This window comes from Haemaphysalis longicornis, unplaced genomic scaffold, assembly GCF_048455015.1.
Source record: "Haemaphysalis longicornis isolate Haplotype H1 unplaced genomic scaffold, Haemaphysalis longicornis Haplotype H1 scaffold_7, whole genome shotgun sequence".
Lineage (NCBI taxonomy): Eukaryota > Metazoa > Arthropoda > Arachnida > Ixodida > Ixodidae > Haemaphysalis > Haemaphysalis longicornis.
This window is the reverse complement of record NW_027526422.1, coordinates 177,044,772-177,058,920: the sequence shown is the minus strand read 5'-3', so window position 1 is coordinate 177,058,920 and position 14,149 is coordinate 177,044,772. Positions and strand designations below refer to the sequence as shown.

General features: G+C 43.6%; 1 protein-coding gene across 1 annotated transcript; it reads right to left on the bottom strand.

The window, feature by feature from the left end:
* Nucleotides 1–222: 222 nt before the first annotated feature.
* On the bottom strand, nucleotides 223–6,872 carry LOC144145576 (sulfotransferase 1C2A-like). Its single transcript, XM_077677227.1, has 2 exons — nucleotides 6,745–6,872; nucleotides 223–1,804 (listed from the first exon to the last, which is right to left on the bottom strand). Exon 2 carries the CDS (start codon nucleotides 1,790–1,792, stop codon nucleotides 971–973), a length of 822 nt encoding a protein of 273 aa, XP_077533353.1. The 5' UTR covers nucleotides 1,793–1,804; nucleotides 6,745–6,872; the 3' UTR covers nucleotides 223–970.
* Nucleotides 6,873–14,149: the final 7,277 nt, after the last annotated feature.

Genomic DNA, 14,149 nt, shown 5'->3' with positions numbered 1-14,149 from the left:
CACGGGTATCGTAAACCGCATATCGAAACCCCAATGGGTGAACAGTTATTTTCCTATTGTTAACCAGTATTAGCTATGTCATTCGAAGGACGGAGGAGGTATTAAGCTCATATTGGTTGTTACCAAAAAAGGAGAGACGGTGGAAATAACAAAGGCAAGTTTCGGTCGCTAAAGGGTGAATGGTTACGTTTGAAAATCCGAGATATTAGGCTGCTGTAGTGCCATAGCTAATAAGATCAACATATTACCAAGTTTGCAGCGATGTTGAGTTAACAGTGTCAAAATCAGATTGTTGCGAAACTAAATTAGTACCGACACAAAATGTGTGTTTTCTCGATGGCAATTGGTGGCAATCTCCATAGCCACATTGTGTACCCCCTTCAACACATTACAAATAGATGAAACAAAGTGCTGTCGAAATAAAAGATTGCACCTCACGGCCATGTTATATAGATGATATATTTAGTCAGGCAATCGCGGGAATAGTTCGTGATTTCTTTATTCAAACTGTGCGATTTAATAAAGAATGAGTTTTAAATGACTAATTGCGCACCACTCTCAGAAAATTAGGAGGAGTAAAATTTGTTTCCTATTTTAAATTCATGATGTAAAGGCGGAAAGCATTCAACAAAATTAGCGACTCCAACAACCACCAAACGTTTCATAGTTTAGTGGCAATCTAAAAAACCAGCTTTGTGCAAAATATAGCGCCTTCCAAAAGAAAAAGAAGTAGCTATGTTGTGTCACACAATATTTTGTAATCCAGTTCCAAAGTCATGTATTTTATTGAACGCTAAACAAAACGTTATTCAGGAGCCTTTGCACCTTTACTGGAAGCTGCAATTGCTTCTTCCCGTATGTCTCTCCACATGTTCATGACAGTGGACTTTTCATCTACCTCCTTTAACTTATTTTCCATCCGCCGCAGCTGCTCAGGTGAAAAATACTTTTTCCAGCCTCCCACTTTGGCCTACCTAACAAGTCCATACTTCTTGTTATTTCCTTCGTGTCCGTCCTTGAATGTAACGTCGAGTCGTTGCATTGTGCGACTCCACTCGGGATCTGAAACACCACTGAAGTCGAGCACTGCAATGTCCTTCATTTGTTCCGGCGCAATCCTTTCAAGCAATTTGCCGAGCAAGGCTTCGTCTTCTTCCAGCTCTCTGCCATACTCCTCGCCCAGGAAGTAGGCCAGTCGAAGAACAACGTCTCTGGTGTCCCGCTTGAGCTCCTCGTAGGTCACGAAAAACATGTTTGGTTCGTATCGCAGGGCATAGCCGGCGGCTACGTGGTCAAAGTAGCTGCCGTGTCCACCGCAGTCTTCACTGAGGAACGCCTCGAAGAACTCGTCAAAGGTGCCGTCCTGGAAGCGGAAGGTGCTGAAGTTTGTGGTCATGTGGTAGAAGGAAACGCACACGTCCCACGGGTTGCGGGCGACGTAGATGTACTTGGCCTCGTCGCTCATGGTCTCCTTGCGTGGAGGCAGGTGGGTCAGGATGGGTCGCATGGGCAGTCTCGGTCTCCACTCGTCCAGCTCCATGCCTTCCATGAAACGCTGGTTGTCCGTGTACTCCTGCGCACTGCGGACAGGCTCGCCCCTCTTGAGAATCAGTTGCGTGATGTGAAAGACCCAGTTTGTGCCGCTCTTCGGGTGCGTGAACTGGACGAGGTCTCCCTCTGAAGCGCGGAAGCTGAAGTTTTTACGAAAGATGACAGGGTCGAAATTTGGATTTCTGGGAACGCCATCGATGATTTGAGTATACGGCTTTCTGGGTAGCGTAGGGATGCGCATGTTGGGTTGTTTCTGCAATGAGAAAAAGTGCGACATATGATATTCCCGCGTTGTTTTTTGGCATCAATTACTGTTCGAGAATTATCTTCAATCACCACTCCTCACACGACTTAATCGTTGGAAGGCCAGTTATTCGGGTGGAATCTGCGCAGGTAGTACACGGAGGCTTTAGAAATGCCGTATAAAGCAAAAATGTACGTCTTTTGGGCATTGATAATCTTGTCTCCAGAACCATGACATTTTGATGAAGAGTGGTTTAATCAAGTTTGAAACGTACAAGTTTGGAACAGAAAGGGTCTCTGAAGCACGTTGTAAAACATTGTAAAACTTCCGCAGCACCATACTGTGTAGAGTGATCGTGCCAGTCTGTGTTCGCGGCCAGAATTACTTTTTGCGGAACTGACAACATACCTTTTCCTAGCGCTGACTGCCCCTCAGTATGCAACACGTTTTTATTTTGTTTTCCCTCAAGAGGTCTATTTCGTTGTGTCGACCTTTCCTTAATTTAAAGGCGCATGTATTGAACCCGTTACTGTCACCGCGTGAGGCATTGATTTAATCAATAGTAACCTCAAATATCCCCATGAGCCGGTACCGATAACACTAATTCAAAGATACTAAAGAACACTCTTGCTGCATTATGCACGATCTTATGCCTTTTTTTTCAACAATTCCTTACATCTGAGAGGCTACCTGCGGAATGGCTATAAGAAAAATGAAACCAATTCCCCAAACTGGAGATATTCACTCGTCTGGTAACTGCCGACCCATATCTATAACTTGCATCTTCTGGACTGCTTAGTACATAATCAGTTCACACGTGTATAGTGAACTCGACACGGACAATTTTTTTTATAACCGGCGTGGTTTTAGGAAGGGAATGTCCTCTGACACAAAACTGCTTGAACTAATGATCCACTTGTAGTTTAACGTGGACAGCAAACTTCAAACCGACTGTATCTTTCCTGACTTTCCTATTGGCTTTGACTGCGTGCGTCACTGCCAAATCATCTCTAAATTGTGTGGTATACTACGTGACTTTTTTTTTATCCTGCACTTAAAATTTCATTTCTTTTTCACAGAAGTTCAGTGTTGTTAACAATTTCTTGTTCCCACTTTTGTTAGTTCCGGTGTGCCGGAAGGCAACGGCCATAAACCGGTAAACTCGGAATTTTACTATTGTTTGAATAGCACTGTGCTTTGGCTAACATCTACGTATAAGTACATTGGCGTTCTTCTTATAGCAAAACGTTTATGAGTCCCACACATCACGCCTAATCTGCAAAGTGATCACACTCGCTGCTCCCAAACATGCGAAATACCCTACTAAAACTGAAAACCTTGACTTACAAACCTCCATTTTGTAACAATTGGAATTTGCCTCATCCATTTGGTGCCCTCACCAAAACTACTTAACCAATGACTATGTAATTATTTATTTTTTTATACTGTCAGCCCAGTTTTGGGGTATTACAAGAGTGGGAGGTGACTATACACTATATTTCAGGATTAAAAAGAAAGTACATTTCGGAAAATGCAAACACGAAGTACAGTTAGGAGGTGCAACGTGAGGCAACTGTAACATGCGATAGAAACACAGGTTGACATTTGGCCACGTTATTGCGCTTATAGGTATGTGCTCTTGACAATACAGTTCAGTTCAGTTTCAGTTTATTGCCATATTGAAAATGCAGTGTGTAAAAGACACACAATTTTAAGAAACTGATTACTGTGGCGTCTGATAACATAATCCATTGCTATATTGTTGTAGAAAAAAAGCTGTATTGTAGTGGGAGGTGGGATATACATGCTCTTACGATTACGAAAACAGACATCAGAAGATATCGGAAATAGTCATATCTGCTATATTTAACATGGTCACGAATAATAAATTAAAGAAACTTTAATCGGTCAGTCTCATTTCTTGAGTCTATACAAGGAAGTTGAGCACGTTCAGATAATTGGGTGGGGAAGTGGCAACGACAATATTAGTTGAAAATAAATCCCGCATGAAGCCGTTGGGTTTTATCGACCATACAACGGTGTGTTGAAGTGTGCGGGCCACACACAATTTCAGCATATTCTATAATTGTCGTATAACATTTTTACGTGTTATACATATCACTGCAGGGGTAGCGACATAAACGTTTCTAATAAGTGACCACAAAGGTTTTCTGGCCTTCCGACAAACATAATCTACAGGTTCATTGGTAACTAGAACCCAGGTAAACTTCAAAATACGTAAATGTTGAAAGTACTGATAACGAGAAATCTTGAATAGAATAATCGTAATAAAAAATATTTCCCTTTCTAGTGACAGATATGTACAGTTTTTTGTCTGTTCCCTTAATCATTGGTCAGTTGTCACACTTTTTATTTTAACACAGTAATATTTATTTCAGTCTGATGGGCACGCGGTTCAATACGGTTGTGTAATACGGGGTCATCTGCGAACAGTTCGATTGGAATAGTAATTTAATGCAGCACGCCATCGATAAACAGCACAAATTGCAGGAGGAACAATACACTTCCCTAGGGTACACCAGACTCTACAGGCGAGAAGCGAGATCGGTAGCCTTCCCATATGACAAAATACTCTCTCTGGCTAAGGTACGACAAAAACCATTCGATAACTGATCATTAGTGAATAGAGCATTAATTTTTATTAGAAAGTTGATGTGCGGTACGTTATCAAAAGCCTTGGTACGCTTTAGGAATATTAAACATGTTTGGCCTCGAATATATATTGTGTGCGAGAGATCAGGGATACTTTCATTTAGTTACGTTACTGGTGCAGACATGATTAAAAACGGAACAGCCAGCTTCATATTAACTAACTGCAATTTCACCTCAAGCGTAACTCATATTAAACGACACTTTCTACTGCTGCCATTACATAGCCACCACTATATTGTTATTCTCGGACTGTTCCACAAATACGTTTCCGCCAATAAGTGAATCAGGCTACGATTTCGAACGCCTTATTCTTTTTCGCGTGATGACATAATTAGCTCAGCTTCATGAGCATAAAAAGTAAGACTAATGCATTTAATTCACCAGCACTGCCTCGTACCGTTTCTGTTTGAAAGGACATCACGCATATCTAATCTGCCAACCGTTCCGCCGTCTGATACTCACGTTCTACACCGTCTAACCCTCTCCTTAAATTCCTAATGTATCGGGTATTTCTGCGATTTGTAACTATGTTGTATTTCAATTTTTTCCAGATTGGATCCCCCTTTCGCCGTGTTAAAGCCAACAAGCGTTGTATACTTCCAAATGTCGCCCACTTTGTCTCTAAATATCGGTTACCGTTTATACTTTTTGTTGTTGCAAAGCTCCTGCCGGAAACTTCTACGTTGTCTCTTTGTAACTTTTGAAATTTCCCCGTTACTCAATGCGCTGCCACGGGGAATGTAAAGCTTTTATGAATAAATAAATAAATAAACAATGACCCCTAATTTTAATTCAACTCGGAAAGTGCGTTTTGTACTGCCCTTGTCCTCTAACTTTTTAATAATGGTATTCAGGAAGGGCCATGACAGCTACACCGTATAAATGTAGCTGTTTGTTGCATGTTCAACATAATGAATACGGGTGTCGGCAGATAAAAGTATTAGAAAATATAAAAACTGCGAAATTCAAAATTGTAGCAGTGGAGCGTCCATCAACACGCATTTGAAAAGCAGTGTTACATCAGTATGCTTGTTTGCGCCGCACCCGGTGAGGACAGAAGGTATCTTCGTTTCTGCCGCCTCTTACAGCTGAACTAAGGTCGCACGCTTTTTCTGAAGGTGTAAACAAGAAATGCAAGAAGTGTAAAACCGCGGTAGTAAGCCATGAAGAAGATTTCGACCTATTTACTTTATTATCTTTACAATGACTTCTCTAAGTTTGCTTCAGGCTCTATTGTCACGCTGGTATCCCCATAACGTATTTCGCTGTCGCCAATGCATTCTCCATTGGTGTGCACAAACTTATTGTACACTTCTGACCTTGGAATGCTGATTTGTTACTTAATTCGTATTTTTCGCGGAAGTTGTGTCTGTTGTGCAATAAAAGCAAAACAAAAAATGCCATATCACATCACTTGTTTCCACATTTAAGTACCCGTTACATCGGGAACACAGTGAAATTATTATTTTTTTCCTTAATGCATCTTCTGTGCGTGAATTCTATTATTGCCGGTCACGAAAAATAACTTGCGTGAATGAGGAGTTTGATGCTATGGTGATTAAAACCCCGAATACTTTGGCAATCGTATATGTAGGTAAGTTTCTAATGCTGCTGCCTTTGTCCATGTCACCGTAGAACGTGTTCAAATCTCGCATTTGCATTTTGGAGGAAAACTAACAAAACCTAACCAAAACGTGTGGTCCATGCTTGGGTGCCAGCAATAGCAATGTTGAAAACTATTCAAAGTCAATCAAGTCACAACGTAAGAAGGAAGACTTATTATCACGATGGTAGACTAGGTATTTGCCGATTAGTACACGAATATGTAATATTCAACGGGCAAACTACAAGTTAATTTTAAAAACGTACCTCCACGAATGCGGGTAAAATACGCGCTTTTATGCCTTTCACTGCTCTGCTAGGAACACATAGAACGCGCCTTGTTCGAAGAGGAGGGGCTTTAGCCATAACCCTTTCATTGATCGGCTTACTCCTAGTTCGCTGTTCAGCATGCATGGAAGAATGAATGTGGGCAGTTGCTGTGATACGTGGTAGCGCATATCACGTACCATGTCAATAAACCTCCTAACTTCTAAACCGTATGAAATAGATAAACCGTGAAATATTTCCGTGGACAGGGAATGACTAGGTTGAAAAGAAACGGTTTTAACTCAGGAAAATATTCCTCCGTTGGCCGGAGTATATGTGTGGAATTTTTAAAATCTAACTGAGGTAGTCGTGTAACGGACTAGAAGGCGCAGGTTTCTTTTACTCACATATTGGAGAACTGGAGGTAAGTCGGCAAATTGGAAGTATTAGTTGAAGCTGAAAGATTCGATTCGAAGCAGGGACTGGTGCAACCGAGTTATCTGCGACGGGTTAATATAGGGTCTGTAGACGTTCCCTTCCAGAACAAGACACGTCATAATTAAGCTTAGGAACAAATTTCACCCGCATTTCCAGGCACACGGCCTTGAACCCGCACACTTTTACCCCCTACGCCTTCCTCGTGTTGAAGAAATGGTGCGCATCCGGCTTTTCGTCGAGTAGTCGTAGTCATATCCGGCACGCAAAAATGGATGGCCTCTCGAGGAAACTGGCTGCACGCCCATGTGCCCTAAACAATGCTTGTTTTCATGGACAATGTTCTGCGCTTGGGGTGTCCTACCTCCTCGCGTCACCGCCACGATTCATTCAGGCGTTGTTCATTTCCTGCTGGAAAATGACTGAACATGATGGAAGACATCAAAAGTAGGCACACAGGATAGTAACACCTCCGGACACAACGTCAAAGCATTAGAATGGATGAACATTTTTGCTTATAATTTGAAACCTTGTGCGTATAGGACTTTTTCCTGGTAAATTTCGTCAAAACACGTGCTGACCAAGAGTGATCGTTTAGCGATAACAATTACAGCATAGGAGCCTGGTTTTTGCGAACATAGGTCAGCTTTTGACAAGTTTTCTTAAGCATGTCGCCAGTATTTCCACGTTTTGCACTAGCTGTTATATTATTCTAATAATCATTATTGGACTACTTTTCGCATTGCTGAACCACACTAGTTCGCATAATTTCTAGACCTCATATGTCTTCTTATATTATAATTTTATAATTTTAATTGAACATTTCAGTTTACATGAAAAGAAAACCACTGGTTTTCATACGATCAGTTTACCACAGGCTGTAAAAATAACACTGTCTGCATGACTCGTCGCTCTAATTTTTAATCTTTATTTAAATGTTAGCTATTTATACCACTATAGATTTGCAATGCATTGATGCAAAGAGAATACTTCACCAGACTTGAAACACAAAATAATATTCGCCCCAAGTAGCGGTAAAACCTACAAGGGAAATGACTATAAGTAATGATCCGTTGGGCTTGATTGTGGGTATGTTGCAAGGGGGACAGGTATTTTGGGAATGCATTGCCCCAAGATTATATGTAATAACTAATGTGACCACAAATAACGAATAGTGCCATAAAATTCGAGTTTTCAACCCAGGATAAGGTGGACCGAAATTAATATTTGCATTCTATCTGGTACTGTTTTAGTTAACAAAGAGATGCGTTATTCAAATTTAAGATGTTTGTCAAGCTCAGCGACTAAAAATATCCAGTAGTCCGAGAAAAAAAGTTGAGTCCCAGTTAGGGAAATTGGAGAGTTTTCCGGGATAGTTCTGTGTGGAGGTTTAAAAATAATAACTCGAGATTTTGAGGATTTGATGGTTAACATGTCCCGACACCATGTAGCTAAACAATTACAACCAGCTTTCATCTCCAGAATTAGCTTTTCTAATTTCGTATAACGGTAAATATAGAGGTATCATTAGCCCAACAAATACTGGTCTAAAAGTTAACTGATTGTGGGAGATCATTCATAGACATTAACAACAAAAGGGGGCGCAGAATAAATCCCTGTGCTATGCCTGTATTATTTTGAGCTCAGGATAACTACTAAGATGCATACGTTTGGTTTCCTGTCGGATAAAAATTTTGATTAGGGTTAGACCACGGCCAGTAAGTGCTATTGCATTTAATTTTTAAACAACATGTGACGGTTTAAGAGATATTAGAATAGGCAAAATCTGAGCTAGTTGGATCATACTTGAATTAATATTGTTCAGCCTTAATTTAACTGGGTACGCAGGCAATGACGTTTCTTGCTTCGTTTCTTGTCATTGCCTTAGTACCCAGTTGAATTTAGGCTGACCAGTAATAATTCAAGTTTAAGAGAGTCGAAAGCCTTATACACGTCAATAAACAGCGCACCAACCAAATTACTTTCACTTTTTTTCTGTGAGGAATCTTAGGACATGTTCAGGGGAATATGCAGCCTCGAACCCAAGCTCAATCGGGGTTATTATGTTAAATTTTGGTAAATAACTGGTGATCCGCAAAACAGCTAGTTTGGAAATAACTTCGCAAAAAACATAACACAGTGATGGGGCGGCAGTTTATTATGTGAGGGCTGTCCGCTTTCTCAAACACATGTTCTGGTTTGGCGTTCTACAGAACGGATGGGAATGCATCAGTCTTAAAGAGAAGATTCCCAACGTGGGCGAATGTTCCAGCATGAGAGCGCTGTCAACTTAACAGTTATTTATTTATTAATTTATTTGAATACTTGCAAGGCCTTTAGGGCGTTACCGAGGGGGTGGGTAAAGGCCTTTTACAGAACGCAAGAAAAAAAGAAAAAGGAAAGTGAAGGGAAAAGAAATGAACACTGCATGAAGCATAAAAAATAAAAACAACCGAAATAAACCACAAGAGATTGGATATGTATAAAGCAAACACGCAAACAAAGACAAGACGAGAAAATGAGCACTGCAGATGGTTAGAAAAAGTACTCGGTAATTGCAGCCTTAAAGAATCAAGGGTCTTGAATTGTTGCGAAGGGAAAATTGGTGGTTCAGTTGAGCACAGGTTCTCGGCAAAAAGATAGCTGAATACAACTTCGTACACCAAAACGGAATGCCAACGTTATGCTGGGGGTCAATGCGTAATGAGTGGTATAATGGTTGTGAAATGAAGCCTCGGCTCATTAATGAGTTTTGAAAAAACATCGTCTGAAAAAGATGAGGTCACGCCACTTTCTCCCGGACACCTAAATCTGGTAGTTCAAGGTGAAATTTCATTTCGGATAGTCGCAGTACGCAAATAATTAGAACAAATAAAACGAGCTGAGGGGTCCTAAAGTGATTCTAACGTGGTGATTAGTGCGTGCTGCACGGTATCGCTTTGTCGAAAACACTCTGTGCTAGTTGATACGTCGTGTTTTAAGTTGACGAGGGGCCTGTTCCTTTTCTTTTCCTGAGTTTCGTATTATAACTAAGCTTCGTTCACCTTGTGGACATGTGAACACCGTCGCCGGTTTTACTATGGTTGGTCGTCCCTGGGGCGTCGCCTTGGTAGCCGCGACTTCTTCATTCCCGGGTTCCCAAACACCAAAAGCTCTTCACGCAAGTAGTCTGATCTCACACAACCAGAAAGAATAACTGTATTTAGATTAAACCGAATTCTTTGCTACCATGATCATAATTTCTGAGCGCCTATTATTTTCCTTCTGTGCTTTGTCGACCCATGACCGGCCCCATGATCTATCCTCTTCTTCAACTTCATTGTTCATAATGTGTGTCCAACACTGTAAAACGTAACACCCTGTACCTTGCACTAGGAGCTGATTGGTCCCCCTGACGGTTCGAGTCATCTGGTCCGGTTGTGCCACTATTGCACTCCTCTATGACAGAGTTTGCTCGAGGGTCAAGCCCAGGTATCCAATATTGCGTCAGCAGAGGAGACGTGTGCCATTGAGATGCAGTGGAGCAGTTCTGCGGGCTTGGGCTGGTCGCGGGTGGAACGCGATGTTCTTCGTTTTGGGCCTCGGAGAGGCGAAGTTCCTTGCTGCCAAGATATTCCGCCACTGCATTAAGGGCCACCTGTGGGGTCGCGCGTGCCCTCCTGGCGACTTGGGTGGGAGCCTGGGTCCAGAGTGCCGTGTCGTCAGCACAGATGGCCATCTCTGCAGGATGCTCCAGAGATCCCGATACATTACTGGTGAGTGTCCTCCGATACATTACCGCAGTGTCCTCCTTAAAAAAGGAGTAGTCAGGATGCTCGCTTGCAGAACACCAGTCCCCACCGGGGGAGGGATGCTCAGGTTGTGTATGACGCGTGCTTACAGTGCACGTTTTCTGAGGAAGCCAACAACATATTCCATATACCTCCCCCTACTCCGTGGCCGTCAAGCGCACTGTGGATGGTGAGGTGCTATAACGTGTCAAATGCTGACTAGCAGTGCAGAAGCAGGAGGTACGGCCGCGCTTCCTCGTACCGGGCCTGCTCTAGGGAGGACACTAGATCTACGACTGCGTCAGCAGTGCAGTAAGACATCCGGAAGGCGCTCTGCCTTTCCTGAAGGGCATCTCGCAGGCTTTCTAGCCAATACAACCTACCACAGACCACAGTCTCCATCAGTTTAACCTGCCTCCCTGTTAGGGAGCCTGCCGGTACAAGGAAGGCTTACTCGGTGGTTTGCATGCCTTCAACACTGCTGCCACAATAGCCATCCTCCAGTTCATTCCGGTGATCCAGGACTGGTTGAAGACGTCCAGTAGGCAGAACTGCTGGTCGATGTCAAGGTTCCGCTGCATGGCTTATGTGATGCTGTCTGCGCCAGGGGTGCTGCGCCTCTGGGGGCAGTGCCGGCGAGCCGCCTGCAGTTCAGCCAGTGTGATGTTTGCGTTGCAGTTCGCGTCACCGGGAGGATCATGTTGTTTCTGTCGTGGCTCGCCGAAAGGTATGCTGTGCGGCAGCAGGTAGCAAACTTGTCTCGTGTGGTCTAGCCCCGAGATAGTAGTCATAGGTGCCGGTCCAAAAGGCACGGGTGTTGTAGCGGACGGCCTCAGGACACCAAAGGTAGGGCGAGCAGTGAATCGGAAAAGGAGAGAATGATTAGTTGATTGTATGGTTTAACGCGCCGGCGCTACACAGGCGATGAGGCTCGCTGTAGTGGAGGAGTCCTGATTAGCTTTGACCACCTGGGGATTAACGCGCGCCGAAATCTCTAGCACACGGGCGTGTTCACTTTTTTCCCACATCAAAAAAGCGACCGCCACTGCCGGGAATTAAACCCACGTCCTTCGGCTCAGCAGCGCTGCGTTAGAGTCGAGGAGGATAGTATAGCAAGAATGTGAGGGGGAAAGTGGTATGCTTTGCCATCCGTGCTCCGAGGCGACGGCGCTTTATGAGGTAACGCGAGAGTGCGAGTGTTCGCTGATGATTCGATCACATGCTCAGACGAAGGAAGTGCGGCGCGAGCAGAGGCTCCACGCCGCCGACACAAAATCGAGAGGTGCGCGGTGCCCAAGCAGGAGCGACACGACATCGCCCACAAAAGTCTGAAGTTTGCAATGCACTCAAATTCCGCATTAGGGAGTAATGTAAACATGATCCAAATTTGTAAAGACTATTACGGGCTACATAATTCACCAAAATCTAATTTGATAAGCCGCCTTCTTTCAGCACGGCCCCTTCGCCCAAGCGAGCTATTGCGGAGCTCGCAGGGGAACCGTTCGTGGCGTTCCTCGGCTCGGGCTAGCTCACGTAGGCAAGCTCGGTGAGGGGAAAGAATGCCACCCTTCTCTTGCACTGCGGCGCCCGTAAAATACTATTCGGCATTGGTTAAAGCTCCTCCACACCAACCCACACGAATGGGGGACGGATGGGGCTTTGTTTCGAGGCAGTCATTTGTCCAGATTTGTATGCCAAAAATGCGGTCGCACACACAGTATAACGTTGCCTTTTGTTTTATTAGTGTTTTATTCTTTAGTTCTAAGTGGGACCACTGGCGTCCTGTCAGAAAACTAGCGCATTTCTCTATGGACCAGTTGGGGGTCTGAAAAGTGTGATAAATCTCTAGACGCAGGGCGCGTGCGTAAAACCAGTTTTTGATTGTGTCAGAACGGTTACTTAAAAATCGCGAAGTGGGAATGGCTCTACATAAGATAATACACGCATCCGTCATGAAGGAAAAGTACAATTCTATGCCTTATCTCATCAATCACCTCTAGGTAAACATCAGGATTATATGTAGATGTGTTTACTTAGTGCGCGAAACCTCGTCGCTTGAGTTCGTCCTTGGTCTCCAACTGTGGTCTTTGAAGGCTGTATGATTGATTAAACGCACCTTCAGCGAAAGTGTCGACGCACTTCTGCCGCAAATTTTATGCGAGCAAGCTTACGCACTTCTGTTAATTTTCTCTTGGAAGAGATGGCAGGTTCTTGTGGCGCATGCAAGAAAGATGGCCATGACTCTTATCTAAGAATGAGGCTCCGAGAGCGAATCCCACGTCGACTTGAGAACTTTACCATCGGTTGCGCCTCAAAGCAGCATTTACGAACTCCTACCGACATCGCCTCGGTCAACACCCCCAACCCTTACTGTGATAACTATGGTTTGCCAGAAACTGTTGAACAGATCTTATTAGAGTGTTCGGCGTACAACCAGGACAGGGCAAACCTCGCGAAGGTGATAGAGTGCCTCAACACCGTACTTTTATCATTGAAAGCTCTTCTTGGACCATGGTCATTTCCATCATTGTAGCGAAAAGTATTACAAGCAGTGTTTGATTATTTACATGACATCGGCGTCGTAGAGACAATCTAGAACGATGTATCGTCATCGTGTGAGACCACCTGGTCTTTTATGTAACCCACGGAGCACTCCATGTTACCTTAATTTTACCTCTTCCTTTTTCACGTCTTTTTCCCTTGGTTTCTTTAGGGCCTTTATTCCCTTCTCTCCGTCCCCACAGAGTAGCATGTAGGCGAATACATACCAGCAGACCACACTGCTTTCTTCCAATAAAGAGCTCTCTCTCAAGAGAGCCCATAATTACTTATAAACATTTTAAAAACTGTGCGCGGAAAACAATGCTTTTTTCGGTTGCTAGTTTACAAAAAAACATCATGTGACGGAAAAGAGACGGGAACGTGCGACGTAGCACATTGCGTTTACCTTATAGATGGTGCTGGACGCAGTATTTTGTACCTGACAGATTTAGTGGCCGGAAAGCGACGCGCCCGTTTTTCTTTTACACGTTCATAGTTTTACAAACTACACACAGAGCTTTTAATACGCCGTGCACCAATAGTTTGGGGCACGCATGAATCGTTTGTAAGACGAACAATTGATAGATTTTTAAACAGGCACAGCGGAAATACCACTAGGGAGAAACACTTCTGCCGAAGTTTCTAGTTGCTTTCGGCGTGACGGTAGTTTTGCTTAATTTGCGTGTCGTTCCCAAGGCGTTTTCACGCTACATAGCTTCTACTAAAATGTGCTGGTTTACTCAAACAACGGAATTTATTCAGGTCGAAGTGCACCCAGCAACAGCCGACGCGTTGACCTTTTTTTCTAGACAGACCAAAATACGTCTTAACGAAGGACACAGAGGTAGTAGCGAGAGGCCTTCTTGACTGTAACGCTCGAAGCAGGTGGTCATCCAAACAACCCTTTTGTGTGTTTGATATTGTAAATGCCTCTTTGTGCAGGGCAGACGTTTGTCAATGAAAACACGGCTTTACAGCCCAGGGAGATATTTGATTCATGAGCAGTGACTTCTAATTGTTACACCATACAATCATATCACTATCGGCCTGCACCCACAACTCATTA

Coding starts and splice junctions, on each gene's coding strand:
- LOC144145576 (XM_077677227.1), bottom strand. CDS start 1,792: ATGCGCATCCCTACGCTACCCAGAAAGCCGTATACTCAAATCATCGAT.